The sequence below is a fragment of the Saccostrea echinata genome, unplaced genomic scaffold (assembly GCF_033153115.1).
Source record: "Saccostrea echinata isolate AGI-Se365-2 ecotype Australia unplaced genomic scaffold, CSIRO_AGI_Sech_v1 ptg000052l, whole genome shotgun sequence".
Classification (NCBI taxonomy): Eukaryota; Metazoa; Mollusca; class Bivalvia; order Ostreida; family Ostreidae; genus Saccostrea; species Saccostrea echinata.
Genome location: NW_026889801.1, coordinates 7,734,135 through 7,758,764, shown reverse-complemented (window position 1 = coordinate 7,758,764; position 24,630 = coordinate 7,734,135). Strand labels below are relative to the sequence as shown.

The 24,630-nt window shown below is 33.8% G+C and overlaps 3 protein-coding genes across 3 annotated transcripts in view; 2 read left to right on the top strand and 1 right to left on the bottom strand.

Moving 5' to 3' along the window:
* Window positions 1-24,630, top strand: part of LOC133204320 (multiple epidermal growth factor-like domains protein 10) — a 609,956-nt gene that overhangs the window by 161,015 nt on the left and 424,311 nt on the right. The window lies entirely within an intron of this gene.
* Window positions 15,705-17,131, top strand: LOC133203940 (uncharacterized). The gene is made up of 3 exons (XM_061339738.1): window positions 15,705-16,149; window positions 16,287-16,501; window positions 16,868-17,131. The coding sequence occupies exons 1-3, from the start codon at window positions 15,705-15,707 to the stop codon at window positions 17,129-17,131; spliced, it is 924 nt and encodes a 307-aa protein (XP_061195722.1).
* LOC133204088 (uncharacterized) overlaps window positions 21,618-24,630 on the bottom strand; it is an 88,265-nt gene continuing 85,252 nt past the window's right edge. The window contains exon 10 of the mRNA XM_061339850.1: window positions 21,618-22,608. Coding sequence (XP_061195834.1) covers window positions 22,252-22,608 — 357 coding nt within the window. The 3' untranslated portion in view covers window positions 21,618-22,251. The remainder of the gene's footprint in view (window positions 22,609-24,630) is intronic.

Here is a 24,630-nt window from a genome sequence, read left to right as displayed (position 1 = left end):
CGCTTACTTCAAGATGAACAATAGTGTACATGTAGTTAATACGTACCATGTACATTCGTTTTTTTTTATATACAGATAAATATCTATAGAATAATCTTTTTTTTTTTCTTTTTTTTCATTTCAAGACTTGGAATGTCTTAAAAATGTATTAGGAAAATAATTTCTGGAGAAAAAAAATAATAATCGTGTTAAACCATCGATTATGGAGCGGAAAGGGGGATGTCTTGTCCACAAGTAATGCAAGATTGTGTTTGTATTTCTTACACAACTGGGGACAGATAATCTTTATTTACAGACAATAAAAAAGGTTGATTGTATCATGTCTCACTTAAATTTTCGTAGAAAATGCCGAAAGTGTACACCACTGTATACGTTTTTTAAGCCTTATAAACTTGGTCAACATAATTATCTAAAATTCCTTGTAAATTATAAACTAAATCCGTTTTTACTTGAAAACAATGATGTCAATATTCCGATCAGCATGATTAATGTATATATAATTAATAAGCGTAAATACATGTAAGAACTTTTCCATTCCCAGCTACTGACCTTCAATAAGTAAATGTAGGTCGGCAGTGGCAGATTTAGAAGTATTTAGTCATAATATAAAACACTTCCTGATTATGCGATAAAACACTAGAATCCTTTCTGACATAGTTAATTTTGTCAAATAAAAATCTGCAACAATACAGTGACAAGAATAACAAGTTTTAAAAAGAAATGTTCATATGGTGACTGCTATACGCCAAGCTTCCCATCTACCTCCTCCCTTTCCCCGCCCCAATCATTAGCTATTGTCTTTTGATATTCATATGAATCCCATACATATATAAATTGAAAACGAATAAAACATACTTAAGAAAACTGATGATTTTCACTAAAAATGTTAAAAAAAAAAATTTCTTGAAGTCAAATAAAGTCAATGTCCACTATGAAGGAGACGCGCGTTTTAACTGGAGGTACATGTAGGGTTAAATGTAAATTAATTGTCTGAACCATCCCAACTTATGTCGTTAAATTACTTTTTCACGCTGTAAATATTGATTGAATATTTATCATAGTTGCGAAGACTGAAGAATTTGTTTCAAGTACATATTTTCAACATGATTGCTCTTTGTGACGTCATTTTTTCAATGTATTGTGTCATTAATTACATGTAATGTCCAATTGTAAATTTCACTGAGAAAGGTTTATATGGTTTTTCATTTGCATAAATTGTATTACATTAATTTTTCAAATGCAGAATTGAATTTAAAAGACAATAAAAAAACAATAAAGCCTTCAGATATAGAAATAAATTAATTTCTTTAAAAATATATATTTTATTGTGGAGAAAAGGTGACGTCTATCCAAAAATGAAGCATTTTTTACTTCAAACTTTTGTAAAAACGGATGTGGCTGCACTTTTGTAAGGTTATTTTTTCTCTTTAATATTAAAAATCGTAGATATATTTGTTCTTTCTGCAAAGTTTCGCATACATACTCGGATGCGGCCATATCGAATATAGACTTAAAGAGGAGGAAAACGTCCAAAATAGGGGAATTCCGGAATATTAGACCGGTTTTGAACGTTATATAAATGAAAGGGCACGTGAGTTGAGAAAAAATTATTCCTAATTCACACACAGGGAAACCTTAACAGCTAATTGATACAATTGATAAAATGTAATCGTGCGTTTAATTTTTCCAGATTTAACAGGGCCGTAAATCGGTCTTAACGTACCCAGTTCTTTCAGCGTGCACAGAAACTTGCAGCTTGAGCATCTAACATTGATACTGATCACGTGATCACATTGTAACTATTAGCTAAACACCGCAAGATCCCTAAAACCTGAGACTATTCATTACATAACATGCAAGTAGTTAACGAAGCCTAAGTTAACACATTACATAATATACAGATAGCTAAATTCTTAACACAAAAATGCTTATATACATATGAATGCATAAAACATATTATTTCCAATTTATTTCCAATAATATTACATTGCAACTTCATTTCAATGATTAATTATTCTAAAATTTCAAAAGTCAGAATAGCCAGCGCAACCACACTACTGTTAATTGTCTCTGTTTTACAATGTCAATCAATAACTTTTTTTTCCCTTTAGATCTCTTCATTTCTTATTTTCAGTCACAAATTGTACATTATAAACACAAAAATCTATGGACAATGCTACACTTGTCATTCAAAATTGTATACTTAGTCTGTGCCACGGACGTATTTCACATGTGATTTAAAATATTCTTTTATTCTTTTGGCAAGTTTTAATTTTACACTTTTAATGATAATATTTTGGAACAAAATTGGAATTAAGGCTGAAGGTGTTGTCCAACGGCAACGTGTTGACTCAGGACCCCTGACGTTGTGAAGATGCCTCATGCTGTGAATTTATCAAACCTGCAGTCCTTATTGACGATCCGTTCTTACATGTATAATGAATCAGAGAGCACAGTATGCGGGACAAGTTTTGATTGAAATTTTTCTTTTCCTTAAGGATAAAATGATCAATAAAATAGATAATGCACCTGATAGATACATGTACCACATATACATATATACTTGTTATGAATACATGCCCATATTTTTCTACCTTGGGAGGGAGGGAGGGACGGGGATGTTATTCTCCAGCATTAAGTTGATTTGGTAGAATTATAATCAAACTTAATCTTACAAGTAATATTCGTTTAATTTTCCAATTCCACCCAATCATCAATGCTGAAGAATACCATGAGGTTTTAGAGAATGTGTTCATATTTAAAAAAAAATTCAAGTAATAAATTGAAAAGAAGAGCAACTTTTTAAAAGAAATTCAGTCCATTTAATATTACTTATTTTTATTTAAAAAAGCATATATACATACAGCCAAGGTAATGCTCATTTCTTGAAATCTGATAACATATTTGGTGAAAAACCATTCTGCACTTTTACAACAATGTTTCTTTTGTAATTTTTTTTGTCTTTGCATTTGTCCACCCTATATTTCTCAAAATATCTGCAATAGGAACTCCACATTTCTGTGCTGCACTAGTTGCTGCTGCTCGCGTAGAATGGGGTTTAAAAACTTCTGTATCAATATTCCTGCTGATACACATTTGATCCAATTACTTATTGTGTCCCTTGTTACACCTTTGTGTGGTTTCATATTTCTCACAAAAAGTTTGTTGTCTTCTCTGATAGTTCGAGTTCGCAAGAGATCAGTTTGTAGAATTCTAACTAAACATAATGTTTCTTCCTCTAAAAAAGGTTCAATAATTACATCATTTAAATGAAAAGTAGGTCTGGTTGTCTTTCACAAACTTTTGTAACATACTTTTACAACATTGCTCGCAAACAATATATCATCTACAATTAACAAATGAAGAGTTTGCCCCCTCTGACCTATCAACAAAGATAATAATATTACACATTTTAAAGTTAATTCTTTAAGGGAAAGGCACTCCAAAGGTTCCATCTTTTTCAGATATTGAAACACAATATAAATTACATCCCAAATATGTACATTTTTATAAAATATTGGTTTTTTGACAAAAATCCCTCTCATAAATCTTTGAATTAATGGATTGTAACCCAGATTAACATCATCTAAAGACAAAAAACTTGACAGTGCTGATTTTGATGTGTTAATAGCACTGTAACCTAAGTTTCAATTTGCTGAAGATTGTAAGAATTCCAACACTACATTTATAGGGGATTTAAATGGATCACTTTGGATTCGTTAACAAAATAACAACCATTGCCTGAGTTATGTCCAATATTGAATTCTTGTTGATTTTCACCAGGATAAGATACATGTAATGATGTTGATAACTTCTGTTGATAAGTTTTTGTCCTGGAGAAGTTTCCTGATAATCGGAAACACCCTAGACTCATTTTGCTCAGAGGATGAAGACGTGCAACATCTGTCGGCATAATTAATGTATCTTTCCTCTTTGGGATGAGGTAACACTGACCTGCCACCAGTTTCAGTAACTTTGGGAACCAGCATTGATTCGAAAATAGGGGTGCTATGAACACTACCTCTGCTTGATCCATTTCTATCTTCTGTAGGACTTGTTGTAGAATACTGAAAAGAGGAAACAAATAACTTAAATGGTTACTCCAAGGAATGGAAAAAGCATCTACAGCTATTGCCATTGGATCAGGTAAATACTCCAAGGAATGGAAAAAGCATCTACAGCTATTGCCATTGGATCAGGTAAATATGCAACATATTTTGGTAATTGTTTGTTAATTCTTGATGCAAGCAGATCTATTGCTCTGGTTAAGGAGTAATTCTGCCTGATAACATGAAATATATCTTTATTGAGCATCCATTCAAGATCATTATTTAGTTTTCTTGAGAGTTTTTCAGCTTGCACATGTTGAACACCAGGTACATGTTGAACACTTATCCAGATGTTTCTAGAAATACACCACTCCCACGTATTTTTACACAGATTGTTCAACTCTTCCTTCCTTCCTCCCATTTTATTTATATATGATACTGCTACCATACTGTCCAGTTGAATACCAATATGTTTATCAATGCAAGCACTGAAAAATGATTGTAGAGTTAGAAAAGCTGCTTTTAGTTCTTAAACATAAATATGTAATCTCTGCTCAATATTAGACCAATGTCTTCCTGTTTTTTTTTTGCTTTGTATTGGGAACCAAACCACCCAAACCTTATTTAGAATTGTTTGCTTGGATAACAATTTGGGGATTTGACAATGGTGGATAACTTTTACACATTTCTGCATGATCAATCCACCAAGTAAGTTCTTTATGGCACAACTTGACAAGATGAATTTCCCATCAAAATGTCCATGGTTTTCTTGAAGACGCTTATTCTTGTTTATTTCTAGAATTTTTTTTCTTCTTATGGTGCATATGGAATTGCTGGTTCAGCAGCCACAAATTTTCCAATGATTTTTGGGATTTAAATTTCATGCTTACGAAGTAATTTTTCACAATCTTGAATTATGTCCTTTGCTTTTTCTGGCGTAAGAGAAATTGTCATGTTTTGAGAATCTAGCAAAAATCCTAGAAAAGATATGCTTTGGTTTGGTGCTAACATGAACTTCACTGGGTGAATGGTAAACCCAAATTGTCTAATAATGAAACCGTTTTTAGGACATTTTCTTGACATTCTTCAAAATTTTCTCCTTGCAAAAATGTGTCATCTATGTAAATCAAACTTGAAAATCCATGTTTGTGTAACACTGAAAAGACTGGTTTCAAAAGCTTGGTAAAGACTACTTGTTAATCCCATGGGCAACGCCGTGAATTCGAAGCACCGACCCTTCCATAAAAAGCGTAGGAATGACACTGTTTGAACCATCCTTTTCTGGTCTAAGAAAAGTGTTTGAGATAAAATCATTCTCACATCTATCTACTTTCTGTACCACATTTTTCTTTTCTAAATTCAAAGTTGAGTTTCTTCATCACCAAATCTAAGTTCAGGTTTAGCTCTAATTTGTTGAGGCATGGTATCAAATTCAATTTTATATCCTAAAACAGTGTCTAATATCCACTTGTCAGATGTTATACATTTCCAGCTGTTTTGGCTTGATGCAAGGTCATTTGCACAAGTTCAAGGTCACCACTGTACCCTCCTTTACAATCTATGTACTGGCAAAACATTTCAGGTTGATACCTCTTACAAGACTGCTTGTAACGTTAGAATGTGGCATAGCCTTGACTCAAGGTCCCTACTTCCTATCCACAGCTCCAACGGAAGGCCTACCAGTTGATTTCCAACGAGCTCTGCTCTAGTTATAACTTCTCTTTTTGCACGTGTTTTTCAAAATCTGACAAATATGTTCAGGGTTTCTATAGCAACTGGCAGTGTAAGAAAATTTCTGTCCTTAAAGAGCTAAATCCACGAAGGGGCTAAATCAGCCTATTTTTCAGGAAAATTAAAGGGGAAGAAGAAAATAAACAATAGTAATATTTTATCCTGCAACTACCCCTTGCATTGACCTTTTAAAGGTAACTTAATAAACCAAAGCTTTTTTTTCGGTCAATGCTCTAATAAAGCCTCGTGCATGTATTCCGACGTTCTAAAAGCATGGTGACGTCAGATATATTGCGATGTTTACGCCGTGGCGTCTTAGTTTCAACTTCATAAATGTACCGAAATCGGTGGAAAATAGCTTGTTTTGGATGTCTGGTGTAAAAATATATTGCAGGATAAACAAAATACATGGATAGTGTCTTGAAATATAAGCAATATTTGGGCTCGGGTCGAAAACATGATAGAGGGCTTGGCAAACCTTACCCTCGCCCAAATATCGCTTATATTTCAAGACAGTAGCCTTAAATATTATATATCCTTGCGTATCAATCTTTTAAAATAGTTAATGCCAATTTTCTTTTATTTGATGACGTCTTATTTGTAGATAAAAACTTCTAAACACGTGCACTTTGCTACTTTTAATCAAAATGAAGCATTTTTGTTTTTTTCGTCTTTGGTTCAAATTTTTGCAGTGGCCACACCCTTCGAACAAAATAAAATGCAATATATGGAGATAACGAACAGTATTCAAGCTCAAAAGTCCATTAAACATTACAAGATAGGTGCAGAGCAAACACGGACCTCCAAAACAGAAGAGGTGGGATCATGTGCCATGGAGGAGTGATCGGTCACACCCGCCGTGTGCTCCTTGTCATGATCGGAAAATGACGGAAAAATCCGTCGACAATTCAGTGTGTGAATAATGGCCTAATAATTAGTATGAAAAACGTCATTCAGCATTTGAGTCAATGATAAATTGTATTTGCTGACAAGGTCATTGTATCGACCATAGAACCATTAGAACCATAGAACCATTGATACCATTAAACAAAGAATTAAAATATGAATAAATAAAGCATATATTTATTTTGTTCGAGGGTGTGGCCTCATCGAAATATATTTTTTTTTGTTCGATTCAAATCTCTTGGCACCGACTAACACAGTGCAAATAACGGGGATTACCCTATATTACTAGAAAAGAAAAGATTCTATATTGCTTTTGTAAATGTTAAAAAGTTTCGAAATGCAAATGTTCTATTCATTATAAGTTATTTTGTGTTATGGTGCAAAAAAGTACAAAAAAATCTCGCTAAGCAGGACCGCATGCAAATGCAATAATATCGACTTTTGTGTACTACGTGCCTCAGTCCTGACCAAAGAGTTTTAATTCAAGTAGCTGCTATATTTAACTCAACATTAATTAGGTTAATATGTTTAAAAAAAAAATGATGTGTATACTCTTTTCCCCTGACAGCCTTTTTATTTTTGCTTTGTTTTTTTTAACTTCCGGTTCCTCATCATCATGGTCACTATTTTATCAAAGGGAGATCACTCGATAAACATGTAGGCTACATCTTCATTTTTAGACGGTGGCTATTTATAGCCACAGGCTATTACTGCTGGTTTGGCTTATAAATAAACAACAGTGTAAAATCACGGGGACCCTAGCGGCAGTTTTTTCAGAGACAATATAATCAAAATATTTTAGTTTCAATGTTTCAAAGTGAAATGTACATGTCTTACATGTCCCATTTCGTCATCTAATTGACGTTTTGTTCATGAAACCAGAGATTTACGCTTAGTATTTGTAAATATTGTTTTTCGTCTCATGAATATTCATCATGAATATTCATTAACAACATCAAGGATTTTCCCGCGCTTCGGGCACTACACTGCTGGATCCATACGCGTCCGCAAAATAGTGCAATATTAAATCAACTTTCATCGATTAAAACAATTCTTCATTTTAGCACATTCAAAAATATTAGGAAACAGCATTAAATAATATACGTTCTGTATTGATATATTAACATTTAAAAAATGCCTGAATATGATGGTATGATTGCGCATGAATTCACACCGATCTAGGAAGAAGTCAGAGAGAACACTGAGAGAAGGGAAAAGGCCGAGATATACCAAAATCGATTGAAAGAAGACTCAGAAAGGTGAATATGAATATATTAGCATGATAAGGTAGTGTTTATAAACAGAATTATTGTTGTTGACATTCGTTTAGTGAGGCGGATAAGAAAACGCATCCCCCGCTTGTGGCTATCGCGGGTCGGCCATCTTGGTAGAAAGAACAAAAAACAAAAAGTTGTTTACTTGTAGTCTTCGTTTTAAACACATCTCTTTGTTATTGACGTTAAATTATTTTGCATTTTTATAGCCTTCAATACGAAACGACCATAGAGTATTTACTTTGGGAACTGCAATATATGATGAGAATTGGTTAACTTTAGTTGGTTAGAATATATGATTATGAGAATCAATTTTGTGCATTCGAGATTTGCTTCACATATTGAGAACTTGTGCATTTCAGTATATTATGATTGAGAACTTCTGAACAATAGAATATGTAAGATCCTGCATCTTGACTTGAGATTTTTGAGAACTATTTATGAAAATATTTTGAACATACAAGACTTGAAACATCTTTGAGAAATTGAACATTTTCAAAATGTGATCCTGGTGATTGAGAACATTAGAAAATACGAGAATCTCTTGAAAGTATACCAAATTGACTTGAAATATTTGAGAACTATTTTTGAGAATAATTTGAACATACAAGAACTTTCTTGAAATATCTGAGAGAACTTGAGCATTTCATTATTTGAAAAAAAATGATTATTAATTAGAAAACATTAGAGTCTGAACCTTTTGAAGCATGTTGACTTGAGATTTTCATACAAGACTTGCCTGAAGTATCTTTGCAATTGAACAATTCATATCATGATTGAAAACTTTTAAACATAGTAATATATGTTTTTAGATTCATTAACTTGATATACCCTACAATCACGATGATGTTTTTACATTCTTGAGCATTGGAACAATCATTTGACATAGATGACACAAGAGAAATATTTGAAGAAAACAGTATATGAGAATTTGTTTAACACACAAAACCTGACATGTCTCAGAGCTGAAGCATTTAATAGAGGTATTAGACAGAATTGCTAATCAAAAGATATATGAGGATTTTTTAGCAATCAGGACTAACTAAAAAGTAAAATTGTGGGGTGAAGAGAAATCCATTAATTAAAAAATGGTAAGAAAAGTTTTAACTTAAAGAATCTAAATATACAATCTTTATGCAAGATCAATCTCTGAACAGCTGTACCCCAATTTACAAGGTATCCCATTGTAAATATGATGTCCCTCATTTTTTGAGCATTGGGAGTTTGTGATTTATAAAAAAAGTAGAACTTTATAAGATTTCTGAGTGTTTCCTTTGGACTTAAGTGATAAGGTTCCTTCAGATTGACAGGTTGACTAGATATTGCTGCCTTGTAGCCTTGGAAATGTTTTTGCTTGGATTGTGAGTAATCTAAAAAAACACGTCCCGATAAAAATCAAAATGGATGAATTACATACTTTAATACCCTCCTCAGTTATACAGGGTGGTCACTCTCAAGGTTCTAACATTTTCCCTTTAAGCTCAAGAGGAAAACAGTGTATGAGTATGAGTTTAACTTTCCTTGTATTTTGTCATGCACAGACAAATTGTACATTTACAAAACATGATCTGAATTCAGTTTTGGAAACTGGTGATATATTGTATCATGATATTGTCAAAGAACATTCCTTTTTGCTTGCTTCTGAGTTGCCAAACTATATTGAGTTCAAAACCAATTTCTATTCCTGTTTTGTGCAGAAAACATATTATGGAAATATGGCAGATATGTCTGGGTTAAATTCCGAGAGGGGTATTTCATTAGAACATGCTCTAAACCGTTCTTTTGCAAGCTGCAATGGATGCATTCTGATTTTTCATTCATCAGCAATAGCTTTGATGTCTTATGATGGCAAATACTTTGTGTTTGACTCCCATTGTAGGGGCAGTGATGGTTTATGTGACCCTAATGGAAGTTGTGCCTTAACGAGTTTTGATTTTTTTGCTAATTTATGCAGCTTTTTACGACTTCTTTGCAAGTCTGTTTCCTCTGTTCCATTAGAAAATGTTCAGTATGAATTAAATGCAATACACATAAAGTCTTTGAAGTCAAGGCCGAGAAAATCTTGTGTTAAAATATATAGCGCAAACATCACTAAAACAAGAAAAAGAGGTTTACAAGATCAATCTGAGAATTCTGAGATCATGAAAAACTCAACACCTAAAAAATGCATAAAAACCAATGCCTTCTGTAGTACAAAAGAGTCTGAAACAATTGTTACACAGACAGAAGGAGAAGTACCCTATGAGAGTTTTTCACAATATCCGAATGGCCAAAACCCAGATGACATTCTGTCACATAATGCCCATGAACTGGAAGAAGAAACTCAGAACAATTCAATTAATTTTGAAAGCTATTTATTGCACAAACAGAATGAAGTAAATAATAAGGATAGATTTCTTCGTACACGCAAAACAGAAGTAGCTATTAAGAGCTTCAAGAAAATTGCAAGTTAGGGTCCAACTTATATTTGCACATGTTGTACACAGACATGGTTCAGAGAAGGTGTAAAAAATGCAAATACATTGCAAACATCAGAATTCTCTAAGAAGCGTTTATTAGGCATCAAAAGTGAAGAAAACATTGAATGGGTTTGTCATACCTGTCGCAGGCTCCTACAACTTAGGAAAATACCCCCTTTTGCAGTTGTGAATGGGTTTAAATTTCCGGAAATACCTTCGGAATTGAAATTAACTGAAATGGAAGAGCGTTTAATTAGTCCACGTATTCCGTTTATGCAGTTGATGGAAAAACCTAGGGGAGGACAAAAATGGCACACTTGCAGAAACTGAAACTATTCAAGTAAAATTAAAACGAAAAATGTAATTCAAACACCAGGTCTTACATGAGTCAGTAATACCTCTCAAATGCCTTGTTGCTCTTCACTGGCTTTTAAGAAACAGTGAAATATTTCAAAGTGAGGGAATTTCTGTAAGAGAAAATTGGAATATATTTGAAGAGCAAAAAGACTGGTATGGTTATAATGAAGATTCCCTGCCAAACAGCTCCCAACCTAATGAGGCAGAAACAAAGGAGACAATTGATTATGATGATGATGAGTGGACAGAGGATGACAATTTTGAAAATAGACTCACAAGAAATACAGATACATTGTTACATCCTGTTGATGTGAAATCATCTCAAAAAATATTGTCATTTGCCCCTGGTGAAAGCCAAACACCCCTCGGTCTATACCAAGATCCTAATGCTGAATATCTGGCATTTCCTACCATTTATTGTGGGCAACCACGTCCTTCAAAAAAAGACAGAATGGTTCCAGTTACATACAGTTCTATTTGCAAATGGGAATTGAGGTCCCAAGACTGAAGAGCAGCATGTTCCATGCCTAATTTGTTTTTCAAACTTAAAAAGGTACAGATCAAGCAAATACAAGACAAAATTACCCTGGCAATGAGGAAATGTAAAAATGAAGTGGAAAAAAAAATAACAGCTGGACATGTATTAAATCCGAGCACATTTGACAATATTGTGAGACTAAACAAGGGGTACAGAGTTTTGAGAACTTTGAGGGAATCACCTGCATATTGGGAAGGTGCAAAAAAGATGTATTTGCCATGATCAGACAATTAGGCATTCCTACTTGGTTCTGCCCCTTCTCTGCTGCCGAGACAAAATGGAAGACTTTGCTTCGAATACTGAGCAAAAGCTTGAACAACACAGATCTGTCTGAAAAAGATGTTGATGAGTTGTTTTGGATTAAAAAGTGTGAACTCATGAAAAAAGATCCTGTAACTTGTTCCAGGTATTTTGTCCATCGGTTCAAAATGTTCATGTCTCATATTCTGAAAGGAAATACTCTACCTTTAGGGAAAATACTTGACTATTTCTATCGTGTTGAGTTTCAGCAGAGAGGATCTCCTCATATCCATCTTCTTCTTTGGATTGAAAATGCTCCAATTTATGGTCGTTCAACAAATGAACAGGTACAGACCTTTGTTGACAAACATTCAACTTGTTTCCAGAATGATGAAATTGCAGAACTTGTAAAGTATCAAACACATCGGCATGCACGAACATGCAAGAAAGGTGGTAAAAACATCTGTCGCTTCAATTTTCCATTACCTCCCATGCCGGAGACACTTGTTCTTGAACCTCTCAGTGTGGAGTGTTTTGAGAAAAATCCAAGTGCACAGCAGGATTTCAAAAAAATAAGTGAAATTATGAATGATGTGCAAATATTACAGTCCATCAAAACTTTTAATGACTTCTTACAGAAGTTAGAAATGACGAAGGAGAGATATATATTAGCAATAAGGTCATCATTAAATTCATCTAAGGTATATCTGAAACGAGAAATATCAGAAATAAGAATCAACTCGTACAATGAAATATTGCTCAGGTCTTGGGAAGCAAATATCGATGTTCAATTCATTCTAGATGGATATGCTTGTGCAGCGTATATTGTTTCATATATTTCAAATCTCAGAAAGGCATGTCAAATTTGCTGCATGATGCTTATGAAGAAGCCAGAAAAGGCAACTTCTCTTTGAAACAGCAAGTTAGACAAATAGAAAACAAATTCTTGACTCATGTCGAAATTTGCGCCCAGGAAGCTGCATATTTGCTATTGCAAATGCCTCTCCGCTTCAGCAGTAGAACTGTGATTTTCATCAACACAAGTGAACCACAAAATCGCACTTTCCTACTAAAGTCTCTTGAAGCCCTCCAAGAATTACCTGAAAATTCTACAGATATTGAAACAGACAACTGGATTAAATGTTACCAAAGAAGACCAAGAGTTCTGCAAAATTACTGTTTAGCTGATTTTGTATCAAAATTTGATGTTGTTAGACCTCCAAAAGAAAAACAACACAAGGACAATGATGTGTTACCAGAAGATGATTTTGAAGAGGTGAATGAAGATAATTCACAGGAAAATGATTGTTTGAATCTTGTGGACGAAAAGGAGTATCCCATGAATGATGGGTCAATATTGAAATTAAGAAAAACAAGTAAAATAATAAGTTATGTGCGCTACAATTAACAACAAGATCCAGAAAACTATTACAGAGAGCAGCTCATGCTTTTTTACCCCTGGAGAAAAGAGGAGGAAGATCTGAAGGGAAGTGATGATTCTTACGAGTCATGTTACCAGAAACACGCTGAAATAATTTTATCAATCAAGATGCCCTATGAAGTGGACAATGGTGTACCTCATGTTACTGAAGAAAATATGGATCATATCTCCTGTGGTATGGATTTCAATCCTGATATGGCTGGTGTCGAATATGACTTGGGGGTGGATTTGGGGATAACAAGAAAACAAGTGGAGAAGAATGACATCTTAGTGAATTCTATGGATAACGCTGAATACAATGCCTTTGTGAGAAAACTGAATAATAAACAGAAGATTTTCTTTTATCATGTTTTGCACAAAGTAAAATCTGACGATTTGCCAATCTATTGTTTTTAACAGGAGGTGCTGGTGTAGGAAAAAGCTTACTGACAACATGCCTTTTTCAAGCCATTTCACGTTTTCTTTCAAAGCAAATTGCAGATAACTGTGACGAGGTAAAAGCTGTTTTATGCGCACCTACTGGAACAGCTGCATACAACATAGGAGGACATACAATACACTCCCTTTTCTGCATTCCAGCAAATCAAAATTTGAAATACAAACCCCTAGATGCTCAGCAACTTGACAGGATGAGGGTTAAGTTTCGAAGTCTAAAAATTGTCTTTATTGATGAAGTTTTCATGGTTGGAAATAAGATGTTTAATTTTATAAATTTGAGACTTCAGGAAATTTTTGGAAAAGACAGTCCTTTTGGAGGAGTAAGCATCATAGCAATACGTGATTTATTCCAACTGAAGCCAGTGTTTGATGGTTGGGTGTTTGAAAACATTTCTGATGGGTATGGACCACTTGCACTTAATCTTTGGACTGATTTTTTTCAAATATTTGAATTGACAGAAATAATGAGGCAAAAAGATGACCAGGACTTTGCAGAGTTGCTGAATAGACTCCAAGAAGGTGTACATACTGCTTCAGATATTGACGTGTTGAAAAGCAGAATTTGCAGCAAGACAGACATTCAAGATATGAATCTTATTCCACATTTGTATGCAACAAATGTGACAGTAAATAGTCACAATGATGAAGCTTTTGCAAATGCTTTACCTGAAAGTAAATGTATTGTATTGGCATTAGACACAGTGAATGGCGATATTACAAGTGAAATCAAAGTGAAGATCCTCAACCAAGTGCCTGATGATCCATCAAAAACAATGGGATTATTCAGAGAGTTACATTTAGCAATTGGGCACCCTGCAGAAATTTGCATAAATGTTGACGTGGAAGGTGGCCTAACAAATGGAAGCCCCTGCATTGTTAAGAAATTTGACTTCGGAATTGCAAGTTCTAACAGATGTAGCATAGTATGGGTTTTGTTTGATGACTCAAGAACAGGATATGCTGCAAGATTAAAGTACAGGCATTTGTACAATGAACACATTCTAAGTTCTTGGACACCTGTTCTTGAAGTGTCCAAGAAATTCACTGTTGGAAGACATAAATCTTGTCATGTAACTAGAAGACAATTTCCATTACGTCTGGCATGTGCAAAAACAGTCCACGAAGCTCAGGGATCCACTCTTAAACATGTTGTGTTAGATTTAGGATCTAGAAAGCAAGAGCATATGCATTATGTTGGATTAAGTCGAGTAAGAAAGTTACAAGACTTGTTTATCCTGAATCTGAATGAAAATAAAATTGCTGTGTCAGAACAAGTTATTGAGGAAATGAATCGCTTGCGTCTTGAAGCTCCATTATGGGCATGTTTACCAATACTTGAGAGTTTAACGTCTGTTGTGAAAGTAATATATCACAACAGCAGATCTCTGCATTTGCATCATAGAGATTTATTGACAGAGCACAATATGCTCTCTGCTGACATCATTGCAATATCTGAGAGTAGACTCGAATCAAGTGACAAGAATGAAGACTACAAGTTGCCAAGTTTCTCTATTCATCGCTTTGATTCAAACACACAAAATGACAAAGAAAGATCCTATTATGGAATAGTTATTTATTCTAGAAAACAATTAAAAGATGTCAAAAACCTTTGTTTATGTGGCATTGAAGTGGTAATGTGCTCTATCCAGATAAAAGATGAGATTGTCCGGTTAGTGTTCTTTTACTGTCCACCAAGGTTTGCAACAATCAAAAACTTCCAGCTCTTCATGACCTCCCTCCTATCTTTGGGTTTGTTGGATATTATGAAACCTGTTGTTGTGATGAGGGACACAAATATTGACTACTTTTCCCAAAAAGAACTAGAACCGTTGGTAAAGGGTATGGATGTTTCACTACATCAAATAATGCATAGTTGTACAACAGATTATGGTAGTTGTTTGGATTACATATATACAAATAGACCTGTCAAAACTTCTGATAATTTCAGAGGTATTTCATGTACTACTTTAGAATCATTTTACTCTGACCACAAACCCATTGTTGCATATATACCAGTGTAAGGTTCTTTGTTGTGAATTTTAACTACTTGCAGAACATTTCTGAGGCATATATTAACATTACAGTGGGACAAAATGTTAGTATTCTTAAAACAATAATGACCACTTTCTTGATGTAAACTAAGAATAGAAAAAAAATGGACAGTCAGTCTGATTTATTTACCAGGGTAAAACAATTATATTGAGTGTTTTTATATTTTACTTTTAAGCATATTCTGCAAAATTTTCTCAAGCTTACAATATTGTCTTTCAGATGCAACACAAGACTCTAAGAGAATTGCAGGGCTCCAAACCTGGATACACTGCACCCTACCCTACAACCATGGTAAAGGTCAATGTTGTGAAAGTAGGGCATACAACCACTTTCACTAACAGCAGTGGAGAGAAAGGACAGATTATAAATTTCAGTGTAGCTGATACCACTGAGGCCATGGTGGCAACTTTAAGTGATGAATCCAAATTCAACCAGATCAGAGAAGGGCGATCTTTAACCATCAGAAATTTTCTAGTTAAAGGAAGTCGACTTGTCCTCTCCAAGCAGTCTAAAATTATGGCAGGTCAGGCTGTGCCAGTTCCACCCACCCTAGCTGCAAAGGGCATCACACATATCATGCCGCCATCCCCAACAAAGAGTTTGAAAGAAGTGCTGCAGGCCCTAATCAAATCGCTACTGACAGTTCAGGGAGAAGTTATTAAGGTAAGCCTATAAAATATATGATCTATTAAATATACATTTACTCTCTTTCATTTTATCTCACTTTTTCTTAAAACTAATTTTTGGGCCACTATAATATTTTTGTATAGTTTATTCAGCAGGTATATTTCTTTAAACATAATGAGGCACTAAAAACCGTGCAGGTCAGTCAAGTTGAGACCAAAGTCAGAACTCTGACTATTCAAGATAACGAAACGCAAGTGGAACTGACTCTCTGGAGGGAATTAGCCAACCAAACCATAACAATCGGGAATTACATAGAAGTGATCCATTGCATAGTTGTTGAATGGCAGCGAAGAAAAACTCTAAATTCCACCAGAAACACAGCAATTAAGGTATCTACTTTGCAAAGACCTAAACTTTTCTGGTTTTAGAATTCTCATTCTTTTTCAGCCAAATGTACAAAAAATTCAATTTATGCTTAATAAATTGAAAATTTCAGCCTCACAGTATACACAAATTTCTGGAAATTAATAAAATTGCATCAGTATGAAAGGCATTGTATGATATGCTTCAGGTCTGATTTTCATCTCTTTCTTAGTGACATTCAATCAAAATTTTTTTTTTTTAAAACAAACTGTGTTGATTCACAGGGCCCATAAAAGTGGGTGTCTTAAATATATCTTAAGTTTCCTTGGTAAATAATATGGAAATTGGTAGTTGTTGACGATGATGCTAAAATTTCACTTTTGTCCATATAGAAGATACAGCCTCGTGAGAGACAGGTGATTGGGGAAGTTGAAGCCATTTCCTTTGGGGACACCACATGTGAAGTCTGCCTTCTTGAAGATGCTGTGTATAGGGATTATGTTGTAGACATAAGCATGATTAGGGCCCAGCTACAAAGATTTGGAGATGTGTCGCAGTACACAAATCAACAGATGGAAGACGTTATTGTGCAGAATTTGCCATTCCCAGTGAAACTTACGGCCATCGGAATGACTGTCCAGAGCATTGAACTTTAAGGTTTCTTATTGGACATAAAATACTGATGAAAGACAAACTTGCATAATGTACAAATAATCCAGTCATGAAGTTTCTGATGTTTCATAAGATATAGTGTTGTATCTCCATCATTTTAAAAAAAGTTCAATCCCACATACAATATCAGTAAAACACTGTATTTATCTTATTTAAATTGCAAGTAATGTATATTAAATGCACTTAATTTTTATATATACCTGCTGGTGATATTGTATTTTCTCACTGATGTGACATCTGATCAGACAAAAGTTTTTCATTCACATTTATTATAAACGAATTCTACATATAGATATCTATTAATATGTACATAGTGCTTTGTTTTCCTGATCACCAATTACCATTTAAACTTGAGTTTTAAGGCTATGATTTGTTATTTCATTTGTACACAGGAAACCAAAATGTGCCAATATACATATCTTTTACATTTTATGCAATCTCATGTGCTGTTAATATGCATCAACTGAACTTCCAAAGTATGTTATTCCATTTGATTTCTTTCACCATCCCTTAAATACATATTACTTTTGACTTAACAGACATGTTTGTATGTGTTCAATGTCTTACTGGTGCTATTTCTTCATATTGAGAAAAAGTTAATATACCTGGACTACACTACTCTATAGTATGTTGTTGTGTTTTGTGTCTCTGTAAATATTATACTTTTATTTATTATGGCCCATATTTATTTCTAATGAATACAAACTTTTTTGTGTCATTTTTACTGTACTCAGAAAGTTCAGTGCCCTGACTGTACTCTGTCATAGTGTGTAGTTATCCTGTAGGAATGTTTTCGATGTAAATATTTTTTCCCCAGATATGGCAAAGATGTGATTTATGTGATCAAGCTTTTTATTTGTGTGATTGCTTAATGTGTATGGACTAAACTTTATCATATGTAATTATGCTGTTTAATTTGTTTTTCTGTCATTTTTTAGTATTATACTTTTGATATGCAATATGACTCTTATGTTTTCACATTTTAATGTGTACATTTTTCCCTTTTCTCAAACAGTAATGTGCAAGGATTGCATAATACCATAGAATGTAACTATCCTGTTTGATATGATTCTCTGGCTATCTGTTCCTTAATAATTGTACCTTTTATTCAACAAGTATGAGGTTTATGCCTACAAACTATTACTTGTGCAATTTTGACATATTTCTAAACAGTTTATGTCTGTACCTTTGTGCCAAATTCTCCAATCACTCTATTTGATTTGTTGACTATTATGTCCCTAGAAATATTACACCAGGGTACTTCTCTTAACAAAACATGCTATGGTTGAAACATTTATTATCATATTATAAGAAATTATTGTCACATTGCTTTCTTTCAATGACTAGAAATCGTGCCTTCATTTACCACATGTTAACAAGAAAACCCATTCACATCATTGATTAGTCTTTTCACATGTAGAGAAATTCTTTGTTCCTCTGTAGCATATCATAGCATTTTTTTCAACATATATTTTTATCTACATTCCATACATTGTGTTCACTATAAAAAAGTACTTCTTTTCAAATGTTGTAAATATGTCTACAGTTTTGTCTTGTTTGAATAGGAAATTCCTGTCGCTTGGTTTATTACTAGGTACAAATGTTTTACATGTGTAGTATTATTGTGAATGAACTACCTGAGTGGTATACAAAGCTGACAGTTTTTTCTTCTCATTCTCTGAACATTTCGTGTGCCAGCAAAAGTATTTGTCTTCTTTGTTGTGTTTTCATTCTTAAATACAAGATATGCCAAATTCTTTTTCAATAATACATGTATATACTTGTGATTACCTTGTTCCTTTCCTCAAACATTTTTAAAGACATTTTTGTGCCATTTTAACTTGTTCTTTATTCACCCTTCTTTCAATAAAAATATTTCCATTATTTTTCCGTCTTGTTTCTCTATTCACACTAATTGAAGCATAAGAGAAAAAAGTGAGAGTACTCTTCATCTTTACAATAATTTAGGCCAACTTGAAATAGTGTTTGTTTGCCCTCTCCTGTCCAGAATGGAAAAATTGGGTCAGTAGGTAGTTGGGAAAATTATTTTCTCACAAATTTCAACAGCAATGCTTATTTCTCAAAATCTGTTTTCCGGATTACATAAAATATAATACATGTACTTGTTTCCTGGATGTTATGAAAAATTTTGAGTCAGGCCATTTTTAGTCCGTCAGTCAAGGGAGGGCAACCAAACAAAGTTTTAAGATGGCCTAATCTAATTTTCAAAAATATGAAGGTGTACTTGAATGTGAAAATGGCGATTTAAAAGCTGAAATTAGTTTCCCTTCCATCCGACAGTATATGTAATGGAACTTCTTGAACATGCTGATATTGCATATATCATATTCAATCTGTAACGTTCCCCTGCATTCTAACTACCTAAATACTGTATTCTAATCCCCCTCCCCTCTTATCTGCTCCAACATTTAGTTGCTAACCAGCATTTCACGTACTTTTAACTGAAATAAAAACATGTCTTACTTGCTACAGTATATGATTGAACAAGACATGTGTACAGCACTTCACTTATAACCATGATATGACATTGCTTGTATAAGATCTCACTATATCTCAAAAAAAAGTCTTCCAGTTTTGGCACTTTAGGAAGGTATTTTGTACTTTGTACACCTAATTTCTTGAACAAATTTACACGCAATTGAATTTCAATTTCTACAAAAGCATTATTCAAATAATTGGCAGCTACCTGTTTGTGTCATGATTTTCCCAAACTGTTATCCATTATTGCAACTACCATTACAAAATATACAAGTACTAAACAATACTACACAAACTTCCAGCAAAATCATGCTTTGTTATATTTCCAAACCCGTCTTACCTTCACACCTTACTCTGGCAAAATACCTTTCACATAACAAATTTCAAAACAATTTCACAACTTCCATTCATTAATGTTTATCCTGGTTTCTACATTGTATATTCATATGCTTACACACCACCCATGCCACCGTCTATCAGTACTCTCAGTACTTTGATCTTCCGAGTGACCGAATCAGAATAGCCTAGAAGATTACCGGTAAACAGATTACATTGGATGCAACTACCAAGACGTTTGGCATCTATAAGACAAATGCCCTGCATTGTATAAAGCAATAACTTACTACCAAGGCAGTGACAACTCTTTTAGTTTATGGTTTTAATAAATTTCCGTATCGCCTGAATGCTGTGACCTAGTCAACACATGAAAAAAAGGTTCAAAGGAAAGGCTACTTGCTATCTCTTTCTATTATTAGTTACTTCGCTGTAACAAGAGGGCAACCAAGATTATCAAGCATGCTTATACTATAGTAGTGTAAATTCATAAATGGGGGACTACAGCTTTGACAAAAAAATAGGAAGAAGAAGAAAAAAAAACTGTTACAAAAAAGACAGGGGTTATTGGGTGGGGGTGGGGGTGGGGGGGGGGTCGTGATTCCCGCCCTCACTCATTAAATTCTTAGGACAGTTCGACCTTTAAACAAGAAAGTAGTAAAGTGAATAAAGAACAATGCCAATTATATTAGTCCTTGTATATATAGCATAAAAGATAAATTCAATTGCAGTTTTCATTTTTTTTTCAATCTGTATGATAAAAATTTAATTTAAAAACGATTGATTTCTGTGACTCGGTCATTGCATAAATTCATCATACATGTATCCCAGGCCCGTAGGTACTCCTACAGGTAAGAGCCTCGGTTAACGTCCCTACGCTCCTTTAAACCACAGTCAAAAGTATCTCGCCTTGAACCTCTAACATGCTGGGGTAGCCCGTAGGTAGCAATTTCAGTAGGGCGTGGGGGGAGGGGGGGGGGCAGCCATCATACATTTTCAGTTGGGGGCACTATCAATTACCAAAAATTCCTTGATTCTAAAAACCATCTTCGCATAAAAAAACCACCATCAAATGAAAAACCACCTTCATATGAAATAACCACAGCATTACATAAAAAAATCACCACCTTCACATGAAATAACCACAGCATAACATAATAAAGCACCATGCTCTCATGAAAAGACCACAGCATAACATAATAAAGCACCATCTTCTCATGAGATAACCACAGCATAACATAATAAAGCACCATCTTCACATGAATAATCACAGCATAACATAATAAAGCACCACCTTCACATGAAATAACCACAGCATAACATAATTAAGCACCATCTTCACATGAAATAACCACAGTATTAGATAATAAAGCACCATCTTCACATGAAATAACCACAGCATAACATAATTAAGCACCATCTTCACATGAAATAACCACAGTATTAGATAATAAAGCACCATCTTCACATGAAATAACCACAGCATAACATAATTAAGCACCATCTTCTCATGGTATAACTTCATAAGGCAGCTATGGCGTTCCATACAAAATCAATCATCATTTGGTTCACAAAACAACATGTGTCACTTTCCCAAGACAATCCATACAGGGATCTGTTGCATTAATTCAATGAGCATTTCTCGCAAGATTTTATTAAAAAACACATTTTATTACAATTCTTAGAATTTATTACCAAATGCAACATAAGTACAAGTCAGAGAATTGATGAGTATACCCATATTTAATGTACATTTTTGGATTTCTTTCTTTAATATTCTTATTCAGGCGTCTTATCAGGTGCTTTATCTTTTTTCACCAGACAGCTGTATTTTTTTTTTTTAAATTCACTACAGTACATATACTATGTATCCCTTCAACTATTGTTAGAGATTTTAGAGAGCTAATTAATTATAAACTCATCATGGAATTCAGGGGGGGGGGTTAAAAATTAAATAAAAAAATGATTTAGCATCTATTTACTCGAAAAGAAAGGTTATCTGATATAAAATACAAATTAGTATAGTATAAAACCTAACAAATAAATATAATTAGTGTTTACGTGAAAGTAATAATTTGTAAAGTAAGCAATACTTAGAAAAAATAGTAATGTTTTGCGCTATCAACCATTAGGCACGTCTATCTATCTATCTATCTATCTATCTATCTATCTATGGATCGATCGATCGATCGATAGATAGATATATAGATACATGCTTTATAAAAATAATGTAAATTTGGTAATGCAGACTTTTCCAATCTTTTGTTATGATTCAGTTACTGTTCATATACCAACGGAGAAAATAGAAAAGACAACCAGCCACAGCGCTTAGGGCATTCCCAATTCCGTGAAGTCGAGGATTTCTAGGCAATTCGGGTTGTTCTGGGGGTACTCCCTCTATTTTGATGGTTACCTTGATATTGATTATCGTAATTCTCGGATTGCAGATGAATATTTCAGCCTCCTTTTGTCCGCGGGGTTGTTTTTTGAGCACATTGATTCTGTATCGAAAATCTTCTGTGGGTTCATATGTCATCGATTCCAGCACAAAACCAGGGAGATAAGATGTCACCTTTACGAAGGTTTCATCAGTAGGTGAGGTAAGGTTCTGAGCATGGATCCAGTAAGTCTGTAATCATTATGATGTTTTTAAAGAGAGCACAAAAAATTATTCCTATTGATCTCTTCTTCATAAGTATTAACCGTGGAAATAGAAAAATAATATATATTTATCCTTAAACGTCCATGATTGATTCTTCAGATGAAAGGGGCTAATTTTTCATCTTTGCTTTGAAATAAAAAAGCTGCAGTCATTCCAGCGTTGATATAGAAAACTTAAGATTTCATACGAAAAATGTCACCATTAACTGTGTTTTAAGTAAGTTTAAACAATTTGATAGTGACATCCCAAGTATAACACATTGATTAAAATATCTCTTTTGTTGCAAATCCAACATACTTTTGTAATACTTGAATAATAGCTTTTTTTCTGATTTCCTAATAAAAACAAAATCTATGAAATAAAGGATGAAATATAAGGAGATAACGCACAGTATTCAAGCTCAAAAGTCCATTAAACCACACAAAATAGGAACAGACCTCCAAACATCAGAGGTGGGATCAGGTGCCATGGAGGAGTGAGCATCCCCTGTCGACCGGTCACACCCGCCGTATGCTCCTTGCCATGATTGGGAAATAACGGGAAAATCCGTCGACAATTCAGTGTGTGAATAATGGCCTAATAATTAGTAGGAAAAACGTCAGTCAGCATTTGACTCAATGATAAATTGTATTTGCTGACCAGGTCATTGTATCGACCATAGAACTAACGAAATGATAACTTTAAACGAGACAGCTGATATTCTTGTTTCATAAACTTGTTTGTCAATAATTTACCTCGTTTTAGAAATTGTACATACGTAGAGCATGCTCTTGCGTATCGAATCAATTGAGAGATATATACCTCGTATGCAGGTGATGAAGGTATATTGCAACATAAGTAAGGGAAATTGACGATTGAAACGTTTATCATAAAGCTTGATGTTAGATTACTATAAACGTCTTTTTGAAGTAAAATATCCAAATATGAAACAGATGTGTCAGACTCTGTGTATCTCTTATCTCAAGCTCGCCGGGGTATATCGTATCGACATAAGAATGGAAATAGCCATTGTTAATTGATAATACGTTGTCGATATATCTAAATGTCGAGTTGAAGGCCACAGCAAGTGTTTCTTCTGGATATGACAAAAGATGGTGTAAAAAAAATAATTCTTAATCAATGGTGTGCAAGATTTTAAAAAATGCAATTATTTATATTGTATCTTTTCTTAATTTCTTATTTTTTCATATACGCAGGTATGTTAATAGCCATTCTCTGTAACCACTTAAACGTTTGTGGCACGCACAGTCAGATTTTTTTTCAAATTTGACTAGAATTTACCATCTCATAAACTAGTCCAAAAAATATTGTTAGATCATATGAATGTTGAGTAGTTACCATGGAAACGGTGTCAAAAACTGATTTCTTCTGAAAATATGTAGTTTTTGGGAATGTTATTCATTGAAATGCAGCTACTTCAATTCATGTTACTTACAGAAATAAAAAGTATGACATCTGATTTAAAAAGGCATTTAAAAACATTGTTGGTATTCAGTCTATAAATATGAGAGATCTATGATTAAAATAGCAGACATTCATTTAAAAATTGAATTATCTCTCTTTGATAATTTTGAACTCTTTAGTGTGAGAGATAAAAAATCATTGGAGAATGTTTACATTGTCAACATATATCCTGGCTTTCAAGTAAAATCAAGTGTTTTTTCTGTTTATTTAATGTGCATACAAGTTTTAACCTCTTTGTTTATTTCCTTGATGCAAAAGAGTAATGTTGATGTGTGAACAATGGCGAAATGTACAAGACCACATGGTACACGAAATCAGCTTTGTACACATTCATGATATTTAAGCCTAAGCTTCAAGGTCTTAGGAGTTTCAAAATGGGGATAAAAAGGTAAACTTAAGATATTAGAATTATATTGAATTGGTTGTAAGAAGAGGTACAGTGCTTCAGTCAGAGTGATATACAGCCTGGAAAGCCAGTGTTTCTTCTTAAAAACGAATGTGAAAAAAAAACTGAATTATAATGTG